We start from the raw sequence: 19,098 nt of genomic DNA, 5'->3' as shown, positions 1-19,098 counted from the left end.
CCACTTAGCTCAAGCCAGTAAACTATAGGGGTGAGAGGGGGGACTTTGTCTCTGTGGTAGTGCTCCTTTGGTTCTGGAACGTGAGGTGCCTTCTTTATTCTCACTTTTGGTATTGCCAAGAGGGCAGCTTATCCCATTATCACCCACACCTTGGAGGAACAGAGAAGGGGGTGGGGGTCACAGGACCACCTGGCTAGCCCCACCCCTGCCACTGATGCATGCCATGGTCACAAACCCCACTGCTGATGCCCGTGATGGAAACGCTTCCCTGCTGCCCCATGCATTCATCTGGCATTGGGAAGGCTCCTTGCATGTTCTGGTGATGGGTGTTAATGGGGGGTGGGAATCTCTAAACACATACTGATATATGTGTGAAGTGTCCTCTTCCATGTCAACTGAATGCATGGACAGTGGGGAAGCATTTCTTCTGTGAGCACGTTTGGGGCAGGGCCAAGGCATGCATCAGCAGCAGGGGCAGGCTACCCCATGCTACCCTGTGGCCACCTCCTCATTTCATTTCATTCATTATATTTCTATACTGTCCCACAGCCAAAGCTCTCTGGGCAGTTCATAAAAATTAAAAACCATTAAAATACGTTATATAAAATATAAAACCATTCACGTAATAACATAGAACAAATAACACACACAACAACAACATATTCCTCAAACATATATCTAAATATCTCTGGGATTCTTTCAACACGTGGGTGGGGTGGATCATGTATACCTCCCTAAGGGCTCCTGCCTTTGGATGGATTAGTCCAAAGCTGTATTCCCACTTGTCTCTTGTGCCTGTCACGGAGGTTCCTGTCCAGACAAACCCTACTCTGCTCTAGCTGGGATTTTGCTCTCTCCCACTGGAGGTGGAAGGTTGTTCAGAAGGTCATCCTGGCCACATAGCTCTGGAAACTGCACAACTGCCACACATCTACTCCTGGAGGCAGGTTTACTTGTGATGACATCAAAAGTTTCACCAGAATGGAAAAAGATCTATATGGGGCGTCCACATCTCACTGGAAACCAGTGGATCTACATCTGGGATGGGGAACCCCTGTCCCATGGGAGGTCCACACCTAGCCCAACAGCTTCTCCCCCAGGTGCCCCCCTCCCCCCAGCAACTGACTGGAAACAAGATATTTTCTCAGCTGAAAAGCTGTTATCTCTGATCATAGGTAAGATGTTTCCCCTGCTCCTCTCCACTGTGATGTATTAAGGCTTTTTTGAAGTCTAATTGTAGCATGGGGGGCATTTTCAGGGGGGAGAGTGTGTGTTTTGAGTGTGTGTGTGTGTGTGGGGGAGACAGAGAGAGATTGAGAGAGAGGGAGAGAGAAGGTGTGAAAGCGGTTTGGGCAGTCACTTGGGATGTGATGGGGTTTGGGCAGTCACTTGGGATGTGCCATTCAGCATTCAGGCCAAAAAGAGCACACAACTCCATCATCTTCCTAAGCCCTTTGTCTAGCTTGGATCATCAAATACTAGCAGCAGTGGTTCTCTGTGGGGACTCCTTTTTAAGAGCCCGTGATTTGTCTTGCTGCAGGACATTCGGAGAATTGAGAACATCGCACAGCGGAGTCGGTGGGGGAAACAGTCCAATGATTCCTGAAGGAAAACCAGGGTAAGGGCAAAAATCAGTGAGGAGATGAAATGACTTGCCCAGCTTGTAATGAGTGCCAGACTTTGGTGAGAAAGCAAGCACAGTTGAACTGGGTGGGTAGACTTCGGCATGTGAGCAAACAATAATGCAGTTGCTTCCAGCACACCAGAACACAACTGAGCTCATGTTTGCTGTGCTACCACAGTGCTGCTGATAATGAATTGAGCAGCAGTAAGAGATACTTTACTGGGTTGGCTATTTTATGGGGCTATCCTGTATGGAACCCCTCAACCCATCCTCCCAACCTGAAAGTTAACACTGGGGGTACAATATTAGAGGGGCAAGACATGGATGCAGTGGAATGAGCTGAAGTAGTTGCTGGTCAATGGAATTAGGCATACATCCCTCACAGTTATAATTAATGTGAACTCATAACCACTAGAAATTGAAGAGATAAGTGTTCTCCAGATCTTTGTGGGTAGCTGGCACAGAGGAGTTAATAACTGCACAATCAATATATCTTTGCAGAGCCAGTGTGGTGTTAGAATGGTTAGAGTGTCAGACTAGGATCTTGGAGACCCAGGTTTAAATCCCCACTTGGCTAATCACTGACATGGTTCACACATAATGCTAATTTATGGGATATTTAGCCTGCTTTGCATCAGCTTTCATAAACAACTCAGGAATTCCGTGTTCCTGGAACGTTTGATGTGACATGTGAATCCAGAAGTCTGGGTTGTTGGGGGACAAACAGCCCAGAGTGTTAATCCAACAACAAACCATGGTTTCAAACTCTGAGTTGTTTGTCCCTCAACAACCCAGAGTTCTGGGTTTGCACGTTCCATCAAACAACCCAGGAACGGAGCGTCCCTGGAATGTTGATGAAAGCATATGAAAAGCAGAAGTGGTGACTGGGCAGGAGGCAATGGGCTCACTTGCTGCTGTGTGGCCCTGACTAACTATGAGTTGTTTAACCCATAGTTAGTCTTTAATGTGGACTGGGCCACTATCTCTCAGCCTAACTTACATCAGAGGACTGTTGTGAGTAGTGTTGTGCTGTACATTTCTATTCTTCTATTTTTGGCAGTTGATGGGGGGTGGGGGTGAAATGAAGAGTCATCTGAAAGAGACTGAGAAGGAGGACAAATTTCAAAGAAATTTGTAACAAGGGAGTTGAGGGTTCAGGGTTTTCATTGACCTTGTTAAGTGTCTGAGGGGAGTTCAATCTGTTTTTTACTTTGAAAAAGCCCCTCGTGGTCTTGCAGCTTTCAGCCTCCTGCAGTTCCTGGAATGCCCACATGTCCACATGACATGGCATGTTCACATGGTTGTTCTAAGAACTGCTGCTGGGCTGAAAGTGTGTCTGAGAAGAGCCCCATGCTGCAGCAAGCACAAACAGGGCTTTTCTAAAGTTTTAAGAAAGAAGAGTCCCATGACGTTATGAGCACACAAAGGGCATTTTAAAAGTAAAAAAATAGGTAGAGGACCCCTTGGACACCTCATATGGTCAATGAAACACCCTGCCCCGCTCCTGCTTCCTAGTTAGAAATGTCTTTGAAACGTTCCTTCTTCTTGCAAAAGTGGTAGAAAAAACAATGCCTTTTTTGCAGGAGGGAAGAATTCCTCAAAAGTAGGGGGCAGGGTTTCCACACAGCATTAGTTGTAAGGATAAAAGAGGGTGAGTGAGTGGGTGGGTGAGAGACATATGAATTTAGATCCCACCTTAATCTGAAAGGTGGGATCTAAATTTACTTAATAATAATTTGGACAGAATGTGCAGTGAAAATTATTTTACAGTTTGAATATTTCTTGAAGAAGCCTATATGGCAGTCTGTATGTGAGCTGGTGCTTGTGGAGGTGCAAGGCTCAGGCAGACCCTGAGTTTTGTACATTCAGCTTCAGCATCCAGCCCACCTTTCTTTCCCCCTTGTGGCAAACTCGCTACTAGCCTCAAGCTTCCTTGTATCTTTCAGAGGTAACTGTACAAGCTGCTCTGGGGACGACTTCTCTCCATTTAAATCAAAGGCCTGGACCACTTGAACACCTTCGGCTTCCCTTGATTTCAGACAATTCCCTGCACAGGGCCATTTGCCTGGAAAACAATATCAGTCAACCTGCCTATAGCGACTTTTCATGGATAGGGTTTCTTGGTGATGTAATCATAATAGAAAAGCTCCTGACTGGTGGATGGGAAAGTTGACACTTAGGACATAGAAACTGTATTTCTACAATCCACTTACATCCCTTCCCACTTCTGCATCTTCTAGCCCCCAAATACCAAAGCCTTTAGTTCTACCATCAAGTTGAAAGCATGAAAAACATGCAGCCCATTCACTGGACCAAGCTTCAGCTATGCCTCTGTCATGAAGGATGCTCTAATAGGGTCCATTGTGTTGTTCTTGCACCTAGCAGTACCAGCCACTGCACAAAGCAAAGCAGGTAGGTTTGTCTGCCCTCAGTGATGTCATCACATAGCTAGATCTTATTGGCTGCATGATGAGGTCACTAGGATGAAGGTAGATTTGCAGGGGAAAACTTGTGCCAAACCTGCAATGAATCAGGGCTGTGAAGAGGTTAACAATGGAGAGCTGCCACTACCTGCATCCCAAGAGTGGGATGGGTGACCTGTCTGTGGAGTGTGTGGGGAGAGGGGTGCAGGCTGCCTGCATATACAGTATGTGTTGGGGGCCTTCTCTCTGCAGTAACCCCCCCATGGGAAAAAAATAGCTAAAAGTCTCCCTGAAAAACTGACAAACTGTAACATGTGGTGAGAATATTTTCTCTAAATATACCCTTCTGTTTCAGCTTGGCCCTAGTCAAAACTAAGCCCCACTGAAACCAATGGAACAACTGTATCGTAAGTCCCATAGTTTTCGGTAGGACTTACCGTGCGAACCTATACAGGTCTCATCAAAAGCAAGGTCCGTTAAGCTCAACAGGGCTCACAGCCTAGTAGGTGTGTACAGGATTCTAGCCTAAGTTATGACTAATTTTAGCTGGAACAGGGCCATAGGTTCATGTGTGAATCCTGCCTATAATGTTGACTTAGAAATCAAGCCAGTTTGAGTGTAATATATATATTTTAGCTTATTTGGCTATGAATGCTAACTCTAGGTTCAGTGGTTGGGGGGATGGATTTGGCTCTCACTGTATTTCATAATAAATATCACTTTGATTCAAGTACTTCTTGTTTCTGACTATTCTTTAGTTTATTCATTTTGGGTTGTTAAGGACATAAGCAGAGCCTTGCTAAGTTAGATTGAGGATCCATCTAGCCCAGCCCATTGTTTCCAGCTATTGTTTGCCAGATGCCTGCAGGAAGCCCACAAATAGGACATGAAGGCAATGGCCCCAGCCTGTTATTCTTTAAGGGGCCTGTAATGGAACAATCCAGGTTTCCCTATGGTATTTACCAGACATGGTTTAGTCCCATTGGGTGTGGCCCTCCTTGGTTCTCTCTTTCTGTGTGCAGTTTGGCTTGATGCAAGGTAGCTATGTTTCCATGTCGTGTTCATGTTCCTATAAAAAGGAAGGTGTTTATCACTCTACCTGCTTCTGCTGAGTGCTTACCTGAGAGCAGAATCTTTTGGGACATGGAAGACTGAGTAAGTATTCCACCCCTTGGACTTCCAGGCAAAAAGGAAATATTATAAATGTTGCTGTCATGGCTAATAGCCCTTGATGGGCCCACTCTCAGTGAAATGTGTAAGACTGTTTTTAAAAGCCATATAAGCCAGTGGCCATCATCCCATCCAGTTGCTCACAAGATGGAGACAATGGAACTGTTGCTATAACAGTCTGAGTGCTTGGGGAACCCTACCTCCACCCCATATTGCTAATAAAACAATCATTTATGTAAATATGCATAATTTCTTGTGTGTACAGATTGGGGGTTCTGTTTGTCTGTAATTTGGCTTATTGTTTAGGCTCCTTGCTTCCATTCATAGGCAATGTCTACTGCAGTCTGGACCCCTGTCCTGCCTATTTTTCATGCCAGCATTTGAGGAATTTTTCTCATGCCTAAAATAGGATCTCATCAATGAAATTGTATATAAACCCAAATAGTCCTACCAGTTTCATTCATGGTCTATTCATGTGAGAATAAAAGGGAAGTGTCCTAAACCAGGTCAAACTACTTGCCCATCTAACCAAGTATTGCCTACATTGACTGGCAGCAGCTGTCCAAGGTTTCTCAGGCAGAGGTCTTTCCTATCACCAGCTACCTGATCTATTTTTTTACTGGAGATGCCAGAAAGTGAAGCTGGGACCTTCTCCATGCAACACACTGAGTGATGGTCCCTCCCCTAAGGAACATCACACTCAGAGTATGGCAGCTTCAGGAAAAGGTAAGTGTGGCATCCAGCTTATGGCAAATCAGCCATGTGAAGCTCACTCCATGCGCTTGAACATCTTACACAATTAATGCTTTTTCCTCTGCATCTACCGCTGAGTCATCATGGGAATAGGCCCTCAGAGCATGTTTTTCAAGAGGCCAGCAAGATACGGATATAAGTGGACAAGAAAACCATGAGGCTATTTTGACAGCATCGTAAAACTTTTTAAAAAAAAGTTCTATGGGACAGTAACAACTGGCTAGAGGTAGAAGCCATCTGTATTTGTGACTGACCATAGTGGGAGAAGGTAGCAGATGGCCACAGAGAACGATGCACAGTGGGGCCAGCAGTAACACACTCTGTAGAAGTCAGTGGCTTCGTTTATACCTCTCTTTTGGGGAAACCTGAGGTTCCTTGGAAACTTATCCAGAACTCCTCAATGAGAAGATCAGTAAATGATGGCAGAGAAGCTTCCCTCAAAGTTGGCAAGCTTACTGTTACTAATCTGCCAGTCCAACATGCAGCTCTAGGGCAGTGTTGGGTGAGTTCACATTGGGCAAGAGTCAGGCTCAAGAGATCTGTCCCATTCTTAGTCTGAACTTACTATGCCTCTTAGAATAGCCTATCCCAACTCGGTGCCCTCCAGATGTGTTGAACTACAACTCACATCATACCAGTATGACACTAGTTGCCGTCCAACACATCTGGAGGGCACCAGGTTGGGGAAGGCTGCCTTAGAACATACTTCAGAAGATTTGACCGAACAATACTTGGGGGTTTCTCAGCAGACGACTCAATGTCAAAAATGTCCCTTGAGGTTGAACGTTTGGAAGACACTAGTAGAAGTCAAACAACTCAGCAAAATGGAGGCTAGTGGCAAAATCTAAGTCAGAATTCCTAATTGGTGGAGGAGCTGTGCTCTCAGCAAGCGTTCTATCTACGTTTTAAAGTTCAGGTGATACAGAATACCAATGCTTTCCCTCCAAGTTTCCTTCTAACTGTAATTTAGGTACAAGCTTAAGCATATGGAGTTAATTTTGGGGCTCTAAGTACCATGCATTGGGGAAGACTGAGCAAACTCTGCCTTTTCACCCCCAGCCCATTTCGATTGGTTTAAGCCTTTGGTTTTATGGTTGCTTCTCCATTTTTTAAAAATGTAGCTTAGGGTTTAGCTCCACCCTGTTGTCTCAACCCATTTGCCAAAGCAGCTGTGCAGACAGTAGGGGGCTCACTGGCACTCCAATTAAAGGGACGGGGGCAGAGAGAACAAAGCTATGTGTCGAGACTCATTTGCTAGCCTTCTAGATTTCAACCCCGAGCCCTCTTAGGGCAAAAAACATTCCATATCAGAGTTCCAGGACACTTGAGAGTGACAGCTGGCTGGCTTGTGTCAGACTCTTAGGCACTTGTGTATCTCGGTTTTAAAATAGCAATTCTCTGAGGCCGTACAATAGCAAGGGCTTATATGGGCTCAGGGGTGGGGAAGCAAAGAGTTGCACAAGAGGCTTCAGCTGACTGCTGCCAAAATAGCAGCAATGCTTTGCATTCCAAGCTGTCCCCTGCTGGCATTCCTCCAATCAGGCATCTAGCCCCGGGGGTGGTGGGCTGGGGTGGCGTGCCCTTGTTAAAGCCTCTCTCTTTTCAGTTGCATTTCTCAGACACTACACTCGTTTCCACTGAAAGGACTTTTCACCTGTTCTCTCTGCACAAGAGGTAAGGCTCCAACCTTGGATGACATTCCCCATTCTTAAACTACCTGAGGTATATGCTATACCTGGAAATAATCTATATGAAAACCTGGAGGGGGAAGAGGGGATTGTTTGATATTAGCCAAAACAACCCACCCCAAATTCTCAGGGGCTACTCCTCTTCCAGGAGGGAAAAGTCTGAGCCCTTCCTTACTGATTTCAAGCCACTGCTTAAACAAAATGAGATTGCAGAAAAACTACACTCAGCTCTACATCAGGATTTTTTTTTTTTTAAAGAAAAAATCCAGACTTGCATGCAGAATGTGCCACTGGAAGGTGGGATGCGGGATGTTAGGGAATGCTAAACAATATATTCATCAGTTCGTACATACAATATGTATGGAAAATCACAGGCATAACTCAGGTTAGAGCACTAGAACGGCGAAAAACTGTTTTTGTCTAATGGTATGTTTACAAATAATAGTACTAAACTATGGTGGGTATTGATGTGGCATCTAGGCATTTACTAGATCAGTGTGTTTTGTTTTGTCTTCCTTGCAGATCAGACAGCAAAAAGCAACTGTAATAGGATTTTTTAGAGTCCACAGAATAGGCAGTGTAGATTATTCAGCACACTTGAGCAGAATTGTAGCAGAACTGTATACCCATCCTCAGGTTTGCCTAACATCCTTTGTATAGAGCAAAATAATAATAATAATGAAACAAATGCTTTTTGTAACGTCACTAAATTATGTGGTTTTACAAAGAAGTTTGGCAGTCTCGATCTGAGCTCAGTTTAATATCTATCCAGGTCCATGATATGTTACTGTTTTTCTGAGTAAATCTTATGGGGGGGGGGGTGGCGGCGGCACAGAATCCATATTCCACTTGACTGAAGTTTCATAGCCTGAAAATTGGCATGTTTAAAGTGCTTGTGAATACATGTGTGTAAAAGTTGTCTACTCTGGTTTTTAATTATTAAAATCTGAAGTTTTATGAGAACATTTCACAATAAGGATCCATCTCGTGCTCTTGTCTATGATCTGAACCTGTAGAAAACATTCTTAATGATTTAGCCCACAACAGGGAACACATGTACAGGGGAGTAACCCCCACTGAACACAAAGAGATTTATTTCTGAGTAAACATGCATAGGTTTGCACTACCTAATACAGGCTGGATTAATTTCTTAGCCCTTAGTAAAAAAATGTTACAGGATATAGTATGTGAAGTATCTGGAAGAGTGAAATGCTGAGAGAGAGAATGAGAGGGCATGTGCATATGGTAGTTCAAAGGGAATTTAGAAGTAATGGAGAAGTGATTTTAGAGGGTATTGAAGCTACCCTGAAATAGCTTGCCTTAAGACCCAGGTAAGTATCTAGTAAGATTCCAGGTAAATAGTTGTAAGTTCCAGGTAGTAATACGTGTCTTTAGTAGTAACACAAGCCCAAGATGGGTGCATACTTTAAAAGCAAAATTCTGAAGATTTTTGGTCCTTAATTAAAGTTAATTTCTAGAATTAGAAGTTACAGGGCTGAAGCCAACCTGAGTCCAATTTTCTGATTTTCAAAATTTACCCAATCATCTCAAATCTGTTTGTGCCCCAAGCGCCCTTCTCTGGGTGCTCCTTCCAAAAGAGCAGTGGCAGGTGGCTACTAAAAAGAGGGCCTTTTCAGCGGGGACACCTTGGTTGCAGAACACCCTCCCCAGGGAGGCCCACCTGGCACCTTTTTATTTTCCCAGGCTTTTCAGTTTTAAAAACATGTTTTAGTCCTTTTTGGTAGGGCTGTGCACCACTTCGGCCCAAAGCCCGAACTCCGAGTCAAAGTGGGCCCCTGCAGGGCACCTCTGAGGCGAGGCAGACAGGGCACAAAGCCGCCTGAAGGGAAGTGGATCACTCCAAAGCACTTCAGTGTGATCTGGAAGTCCAGCCACCATGCCACCACCTCGGCTGCTGCCCAGCCCCCAGCTCCTTACCTGGGTCCTCTGGATGCATACTGGCAGCTGTCTTGTTGTTCTGGAGGGCTGGGAGTCAGTTTTAAAATGGCACCTCCCTGTATTTCTGGAAATACAGGGAGTTGCCATTGTAAAAATGGCTCCCCCCATCCCCTAGAACAGCAAGCTGACATGTGTCCAGAGGGCCTAGGAGCTGGGGGAGGCAGCAGCTCCCCCCAGCACCAGTGGTGGTGGCTCCCCCAGCAGCGGCAGCCCAGGTAAGGACCTGGGGGCTGGGTGGCATGTTGGGCCCCCTCAAAGTGGGATTTGGATGTCCAAATCCCACTTCAGCTTTGTAGGCTGAAGCGATTCGCCCCCCCCCCATCAGCCTGAACCAAATTGGGCCTGCCTTGGGGGTCCATGCATAGCCCTTCTTTTTAGACCTTGGGCACTACTGTTTTCTCTGTTATTCATTCTATTCTGATGCTGTTTCAACTTCTTTTTGATGTTATGTTCATGTTATATTTTTATATTTTATGGTTTAAAAGAATTCTCTAGACTGCTCAGAGAAATTATTGCTAATGGGAATAGTAATAGTAATAACAGTAATAATAAATGCTAATAATAATAATAATAATAATAATAATAATAATAATAATAATAATAATAATACATGCCTCACTAGTGGGAGAACACATTCTTGCATGCATTCAAAGACACTATATTATATAATTACTTCATATGCTCCAATGAGCCATGTCAGCGATAGCAGAATAGCTCAGAATAAGCCATGGAGATCCCTGCTTAGTGTCAACCTGTACTATAGCCTCTTTTTATAATCTTGACTAAATAATGCTCTTGTATTCATGCTTCCTTCCCTAGATAATGTGCGATATTATACAATGTTTTATTTATATCCTGGTTCTGTAATGTTCAGGTTATCCTGGCCTTGGGGCAGGAAATAATCCTTAATGATGTGTAAACAACCCAGCCTTCCGAAGGTCTATCACAATGTATGTGCAATGTGCTGTAAAGCCATGGTGATCTCCAGTTTATGGTGGAATAAGTCTATCTGGAATAGTCTCGCAAGTAATATACTGGATGTCTTGACGATAAAAATCTAGTGATTATATGTTTGTCCTACTTAGAGTAGACTCATTGAAATGAGTGGGACTTAGTCATGAGTCTGCTCTACTTTAGTCTACTCTAAGCAGGACTAACGTTGGATATAACCCCGGACACAATACTCCTGTATTGGATATTGTAAGCCCCCCCCCCCCGCACATGCACACACCTTTATCTCTCTGGTAGATTACATGCTTTGCATGAAGAAGGTCCCAGGTTCAACTCCAGGCATCTCCAGGTAGGGCTAGGTAGGAATCCTGCCTGAAACTGGGAAGAGCTGCTGCCAGTCAGTGTCAACAATACTGCGCTAGATGGATCCAGGGTCTGACTCAGTATAAGGCAGCTTCCTGTGTTCCTATACTAATTCTGTGAATTGAGCCAGCGGCATTCTTGATTCTGTCATCATACAGCTGTTATACATGACTCAAATAATCAGTGCTTTATGACACTCCGCTCCAAAGCAGAGGAGAAATGGGGAGGTATGGCAGAGAACAGATGGCCTAACACATGGGAGTTATTTGTAGAGCTGTGCAGAACCTCCTTACCAAACCCCTCCAATTTCATTTAGTTTGTGGATTTGCTTCAGACTTGACATGGGCAGGCTGGCTTTGCTGAACGCTCCCAAGACTCAGGAATGTTTCGAGCAGCCAAGGGTGCTTGGCAAGGTCTGGGCAAGGCTCACACTGATGCATAGCATCAGTTGGAAAGACATAGCCTGGGAAAAACCTGGCTTTAAACATGTAACTCTGAGGGAAAATTGCTTGGGGAATTGCTGTGGATTATGTAGGCCTCTGGCTCCTATTCTTGAAAGCTGGAGATGGGGCTTGGAACCCAGGCTTAGTGAGTTGTTCTTGGAAGGGAAGAGAAGTAAGAGACGGCTCCTATACCCACTGCTCTCTTTAGTCTTTTGTACACATCACAATGTTTAGAGGGGACAAAAGCCTGAGATACAGTGCCAGCAAAAGAAAAAGAAGAAAGAATTGTGCAAAAGTGCATTTCTGGGAGAGCAAGGACCAAATCATCTTTAATCTCAGTCAAGCACACATGTATGAGAATGGCAAGCCTGTAAAAACCTACAGACACCTCACTACAAACTGTAATTCTTTGATTGTGATTAACGCACCCCTTGTTCCTTGTGGCCATCAAAATATGCATTTGGTACCCAGAACATGCTTAGAGGCACCCTTATGCCATAGGTTCTGTGTTCTCCTAGCCACCTTACAGCACACACCATAATTTATTGATTGAAACATTTTTACTCCGATAGCGATTGATTGATATGAAAGAAAAGCACTTGAGGAGGCTGGTGGCTCTGATTTCAGTGGGGCTGTAAATCCATTTTGGATTTCAGTCAGAACCAGACAGAACTCTAAAGGAGCTATTCAAGGTGCTGAACCTATTTTGGGGTTGAGGTTCAGCACCCTGGATAGCTCCTTGAGGTAGCTACCAGAGTAGAATGGAGATGGGTGCAGGCAGCACATGATTTTTCTTGAGGGGATCCCTTGCCACTAGGGATGTACGAAATTGGCCTTACCTGGCTCCGCCGGGTTCCACTGGGGGGGGAGGCGCTCTGCGCCTCCCCCCCGGAATCCTGGCCAGCCGGATTCGTTCCGCAGGAATTCTGCGGAGCCGCCGGCCGGCTCCGCCAGCAGCCGTACATCCGGCTGCTGGCTAGCAGGGACGCAAATGGCGGCGGCCGTAGTCACCGCCGTTTGCATCCCTGTAGTCAGCCATGATAGGCTACGTAAATCTTTACGTAGCCCATCACGTCTGACTTTAAAACAAAACAAAAAACGCACGTACGCAAATGACGGTGGCTACGGCCGCTGCCATTTGCGTTCCTTATTTTGGCCCGTCTTAGTCTACGTAAATATTTACATAGACTAAGACGGCGAAAATAAGGGGAACACAAATAGCGTAGTGGACGCTATTTGCGTTCCCCTTATTTTCACCTTCTTAGTCTATGTAAATATTTACATAGACTAAGACGGGCCAAAATAAAGAATGCAAATGGTGGCGGCCGTAGCCGCCGCCATTTGTGTACACGCGTGTTTTTTTTTTTTAAAGTCAGACGTGATTGGCTACGTAAAGATTTACGTAGCCTATCACATATTTTTTTTTTTAACCTAGCCGTGATAGGCTATGTAAATCTTTACGTAGCCTATTACGTCTTTTTTTTTTTTTTACACGGGAAATGGCAGCGGCGGCGCTGGAGCCGCCACCGGAGCCGCCGCTGCCCGGAAGATCCGCCCCAGGTAAGTCTCGTCCCGGCGGGATCCCATATTTATATGGCAAGTGAAGTCACTTATGCCAAATGAAGTTCACAAATGCGTGTGTAATCATCTGGATAAAATGGAGAGGAGGAGGATAATGTAAGCCGCCTTGGGTTCCTTGCAAGAGGAAAAAAGGCGGGGTATAAATGCAATAAATAAATAAATAAATAAATCTTGGATTATACACCATTTGAAGCTAGAAGTGTGAATTGATTCCACTGAAAAACATTGGTGAGATGAGGTGACATTCCATCTGCAGGATTTGTACTGTAATGCTTCATCCCCGATGCTGCAGTGATCAGCTAATCAACTCGCATGTGTGAACAAGCACTTAGGGATGTCACTATCTGTCAGGCCCTTGCAGATGTTGATGTCCATAAATAGGGGTGATTTTAGAGGTGGCTTTTGTCAAGCAGTTGCTTTACCTCATTCATGGAATTTTATGTAGGGTCCAGATGCCATCCCCTTCAACTTGTAAGTCCATTGTGTTTTCCCACTGCATCTTCGACTTCAACACTTTTTTCTTTCCCCACAAAAACCTATTAAGGAAGAAAAAGAGGAATAGCTACACAATTGATTGGTTAGTGCTAGGAGTCCTCCATTTGGAATATCCCGAGGGATGCATGTATGGACGGTGTTCAGGATTGCATCTCCTGGTTGCACCCCTGATGCCACATACCTCCACCCTCTGAACATACAGGTGAGGTACAATGCCTGCTAAAGGGAAACTTCCTACCCACATATGCACATAAAGCTGAATGCACATAGGCTTGGATGTGATCAGGATTCCCGAGAGATCAGGGTTCCTGATCACATGAAAGCCTATGCATGCTCAGCTGTCCATGCATAGGATTCCCTTTTGTAGATGTTTTCCTCTCAACATGTAGATGTCCAGGGGGCTTGGTGTGCAAAGTCAGGGTTTGGGCCAGGAGATATCCTTGCATTTGACCTATGCATAAAGAGCAAGGTCTGCAAAGGGCTTCAGCTTCACTGTAATGTGGTCTACTTCACAGGGTTCATGTGAGGACTGGTGAGATAATGCATGTAAGGCAAACATCAGGCATATGGGACTAAGGGGGAGGGGTGCAATGATTATATTATTTCGCAACTCTTCTCTGCCATCACGAGTGTTAGAAAGACAGACACACACACACACACACACACATTAATGGATACGCTTAAACTTCTAGAAAATGAAGAGTAGAACAAGTTCTCTGGCCTAGTTATGACCTTGTTTCTCATGGCTTTAGCACAATGGCTGAACCATAAGCAAATCCAAAGGATATGTCCCAGCCAAAGTTATGCACTCTCTGGTCCTCTTGATTGCAGCATGAGCTTAAATTTCTCCCACAGAAACCAATGGGACTGAAGTGTGTTTAACTTTGGCTGGGCTGTGGCTGATGTAATTTGTGTCTCTATTATCTTTTACTGAGTTGGGTTGGCTTTTAGATCCTGAAGTCCTTCCTCACCTTCTGCTTGCTGTAGTTGCCATTTTCTAAAAACAAGGCTCCTACTAGCGTATGTGTTTAGAAAGCTTAGTGGTACCCCTGGAACACCTAAAGCAAGGGTAGGCAAACTGGTGCCCTCCAAGTGTTTTGGACTGCAGCCCCCATCAGCCTCAGACAGCATAGCCCAAGGATTATGGGCATTGTAGTCCAAAACATCTGGAAGGCACTGGGTTGCCTATCCCTGACCTAAAGAATATCCCTGAGGTTAGTTACTGAGGTTATTATTTTTAGCAGATGAATCTTTCCTTAAAAATAATAATTGGTAACTCGCCTGGGGACCACAATATGGAGGAAAGTAGGATAGAGAAGACAAAAAAACCAAACCAATGATAAACTGCATTCTGCTAGGCTACAGTAATGTGATCATAACTATTATGTCCTTTTTAAAGATGTGGAAGGAAGAGAAGAGCACAGGGTTTTATCCTTCCTAAACAGGGCATCAGAAAAGCAAAGAAAAACAACAACCCCTTTCCTCCAGTTTAATTATTTCTTCCCCTACAGTTGTGACACCCTCAGAATATCTCTTCCTTTAAACCAGGCATCCATTCTCGTCACTGTGTGTACCCTGCACTACCTCCCAACAGACAGCACTGCTTGCTCTTGGTTATCAGGGCTGGCTAATCTGCCACCTATTTTAGGAGAGGTATGCTGCTAAGCCACAGAGCCATGGAGGAAACCTGCGGCTCCACTGCCATTATATCAGCAAGTCAATGTGTTTAGAATCCAAGCCAAGATCAACAGCTCCCAGCTAGAAGTTGTGTCAGATAGGCATAGATGGTGCTGCTGTTTTTTCTAAAAACTTTGCCCTCCTGCTCCTCATCAATGTCTTTTCTGTCTCCAAAGACAGGATATGCAGCTCACTTGACTGTTGATGGACAGGGTATTCCAGGAGTCGGTAACCTAACACACAAATGAACCAACTACCTAGGGGTCCAAAAGACTTTTTCAGCACATCAGAATCCTTCCTTCCCTCCCCCTGCCCCCTGGTTGTTTGATCATGCACCAGTAGAAGCATTTTTGAAATGGCCATCTAAGCCAAAATGATGTTGTTGTGGATTCCTTATACAGCCATCACATCAGTAGCTAGGCAAAAGGTGTTGGATCAGAAGGCCAGAAATTCTTCCAGGCTGCCATCATTTCAAAGGATCCAGAACAGTGGTGCAGGACCTCTTTCAGCCCAAGAGCCCAATTCCATATCCGAGATGCTCTCAGGGGCCACAGGCAAAAGGGGTGGGGACCCCAAACCAAAAATAGCAGCACATTTTAGCTTAAAACTCTGTTAAGCATTAGGAAAGGCATTTCAACTTTTTAAAATGGGGGAAAAAACTGCTGGGCAACCACAAAATGATGGGGAAAGGGGGTGGGGGCCAGAAGAAGGGGTCATGGCCTTCTGAGGAATCCTAAAGGGCCAGATTTGGTCACCAGGAGGGCCAGATTTGGGCTCCGGGCCAGAGGTTCTGCACCCCTGATCCAGAGCAATTAAAGTCCACAATTCCAGGTGACTTTAATAGTGCTTCATGCAAAGGTTCTTTGGCAAAGGTTCTCAGAGCAGCAAATTGTTTTATTCTCTTTGTGATTATTGCTACACACAGTCAAGGTGCTAGAGTGTCCAAGGTACATAATCATACGGACCAAGGCAGTCAAAACAGGACTAAGACTAAGCCATTTGTTTTTCTTTTCTTACTCTCAGTAAATTTGGCTCTCCTGGATGTTTTTTGAGTATCTACATCTTTGACAAAGCAAAAGTGGCCACGAATTTGGGATGCCTCATGTATCAATTGCCTAGCTTGAAACATTCTTTGGGCTTGATTTTCATAAGTCTCAGTGTCTCCAGTTCTTGATCCACGACTGTCTCTACATGAGGCGTTTATCATGCGCTTGTGATTATTCACTCATGGAAGTCCGCGGGTTCTTTCCACGACGTCATCAGCCTCCAGTGCTTCTCCCACTGTTTTCAAGCTGGAATCTGTCCCTTTATAAAAACCCTGAAAATGCTGTAATAAATTAAAATCACACAACAAAACAGCACCATCTGCTTGCAGTGTAACTGAAACATATGAGATGGAAACCGGCAAAAAGGCGGCTGGGTGGGGGGCGGGGGGAGCATGTGTCATTTATGCAGAGCGTTAAACCTGCAAAGACTTTGGAAGATAAGTCCCAATAATGCTGTGGGAGTTTTGCTAAAGTGGAGAAGCCCACATGTCTGTACTGCACATTAACTCACTCATTTTCTTTTGGTGCGCCATTTGGCCTGCAAGGAAATTCCTTCTGGGCATCTTGATGCCCTTGTATTTGGAAAAATACTTTATGCTTCTATGCAGTTGGGTTCATTTGGAGACATCTAGGCAGGTATAGTTTGATTTCTCATGTCCTCGTAAGCCCTCTCCCATTTAAAAATATATTTGGTAACCCTTACACAACTATGGCCATAGGGAGGGGCTGTAGCTCAGTGGTAGAGCAGCTGCTTCGCATGCTGAAGGTCTCTGGTTTGATCCCCAGCTTCTACAGGTAGAGGTGGGAAAGACTCCTGCCTGAAACCCAGGAGAACCACTGCCATTCAGTGTAGACAATACTGGGCTAGATGGACCAATGCTCTGACTCAGTATAAGGCAGCGTCCTGTGTTCCTATGTGATTCAGCTGTAGGAACTATAACTCCATCTTTTATTTTCTCATCATGGGAGCTGCTGGGGATGGGAGAGCATTAGTGCATAGAACAGTCATGAGACTTTTCCTTCCATCCACAGGCCTCATCTTTTGAACTAGGGACAGTAGAACAGCCTAAATGAAACATCTGATTCCTGAGATGCAATAATTAATTCCTATGTTTATGTATAGAAGCAACTGAGTTAACATACTCCTTGCTTAACCTTTCTTTCTTTGGATTAATGAGCACATGTAGTTTTGCTGAATGTTTGGGGTGCACCAATTTTTCCCCATAAAAATGTTTGGGCTGAAAAGGGGCAGGTGCTTTCACACCTGCATCTGAAACATGGAGCAAACCTGGTAACCCAAGCTGAAATCTGACATGCTGTTCCTGGGAAAGCTCATCTTATATAGCTTTTCCATATAATTATTCAGCATACTGAAGAGAGTGCTGCTGAAAAGACTTGATGAAGATCTGAGCTGAGCAAAAGTACAATGACCATCTTACGCATGTCCTACAACTTTAATTGAAATAGCTGAGCAAAAATGGCCTCCCCAATTTTCCCTGCTATTTGCAGGCAGTGAAATGTGGGGGAAAGGAAAAGCATTTTGCCAAATATTCTTGGGGGGCGGAGAGCAGGGTGTGTGTGTCTTCAAAACTAACATAAAATTATGCTAATACTGAATGAAACTATACATGTTTGGTTCATAAGGGCAGCTGAACAAAGAAATGCTATAAGAGAGGTGATATGGAAGGAGTAGGAACCAAGCTCATATATTTGGTTGGGTCCACAGTTGCACCCCGAATTCTCCCCTCTAGAAACTGGGTGCTGAATATTCTCTGGATATATCCTCCCCATCCCAATTTTCCAGGTTTTCGGGGAAAAGACTTCAAAAAAGTATTTTCTGAGAAATTTGGCTCAATTCTATTTGCATACATTGGGCACCAGTTGCCGTTTTATTGCAATATTTTTGCAATCCTGGGCTGTATTTCCCACATATTTTGGCTGGCAGAATACCAGCTTTCTTCACTGGAATTTGGCTCAAACAACTTACTCGATCTTTATAAAATGTTGAGATCCTCAAAATTTTAGTTTTGGGGAGCTAGCATGCCTCAAAACCACCTCTATGCAATGCATCCCAGTCTTTTGCCCTGGCTATAATTGGTAAAACCTGGTTCCAGGTTTTGGGGGTGCTTTGGGTAAGATGCTCTCAGTGGACCCCCCACTCCCTAAGAATGCCCACCTCCTTTTCATCATCATCATCACCACCACCACCACCACCACCATCACTCCTGTCAGTGTCCATTTTCTTACCTCTCATACTGGGCCCAATCTGCACCACAGAGGGAGTGGACAGGATATGCAAGTTATAGCTTCTACTCTTCATTCCTCTCACTGCTGATTTGTTCAGAGAGGTCAGGTGAAGAAGTAGCAACAGTGAGAAGGAGAAGCAGCTGGGCCAGAAGGCTCCAGGACTGGCTGCCGGCCCCTTACTGGGGCATGGGCCTTGGCAGATGCCTGATAGTGCTGACCCCTAACTAGGTTGGCTATGTGTCCTAATGAAGGATTAGCATGTGACTCAGCCCATCCATGGATACAGCCCCAGTATGCTGGCAGCAATTTATGCAGTCATGGTGGTACTCTTCCAAGTTGTTAAGACTGCATGAATCTCTGCCAGATCATTGGGCCTGTATCCATGGATGGGCTGGTCAAGCGTTACATCCTCTATATCATGTCAGGCATGTGTGTGACTGATGACATGGAGGTCAGCCCCTTGACACACTGAAAATGTACACATTTGTGATAGCTAAATATTCAAGTGTGTCCTTTGATTTCATAGGCAGTAATCTCGAATTAATGGGGTGTGTCTGTAAAGAGATCCCGCAGGAGCAGCTTGCATATACCTCTGCAATGATGAGCTATTGTCTCATTTAATGTAAAACATGTGCAGCTATTTCAATCTGACAAATGTTGGAGGGTATGTATTACCAT

The 19,098-nt window shown here is 44.7% G+C and overlaps 1 protein-coding gene across 1 annotated transcript in view; it reads left to right on the top strand.

The window, feature by feature from the left end:
• The window catches only part of LAD1 (ladinin 1), a 45,146-nt gene extending 39,685 nt beyond the window's left edge, over positions 1-5,461 (top strand). Inside the window, exons 9-10 of the mRNA XM_084853589.1 lie at positions 1,541-1,618; positions 3,571-5,461. Of these exons, the coding sequence (XP_084709715.1) occupies positions 1,541-1,606 (66 nt within the window). The 3' untranslated portion in view covers positions 1,607-1,618; positions 3,571-5,461. The remainder of the gene's footprint in view (positions 1-1,540; positions 1,619-3,570) is intronic.
• The last annotated feature ends 13,637 nt before the right edge of the window (positions 5,462-19,098 follow it).

This window comes from Heloderma suspectum, chromosome 4 (assembly GCF_057233095.1).
Source record: "Heloderma suspectum isolate Gila_16-S chromosome 4, 16-S_ref, whole genome shotgun sequence".
Taxonomy (NCBI): Eukaryota; Metazoa; Chordata; class Lepidosauria; order Squamata; family Helodermatidae; genus Heloderma; species Heloderma suspectum.
Note: the sequence above shows the minus strand (reverse complement) of the source record. Positions and strands in the feature narration are given on the sequence as shown.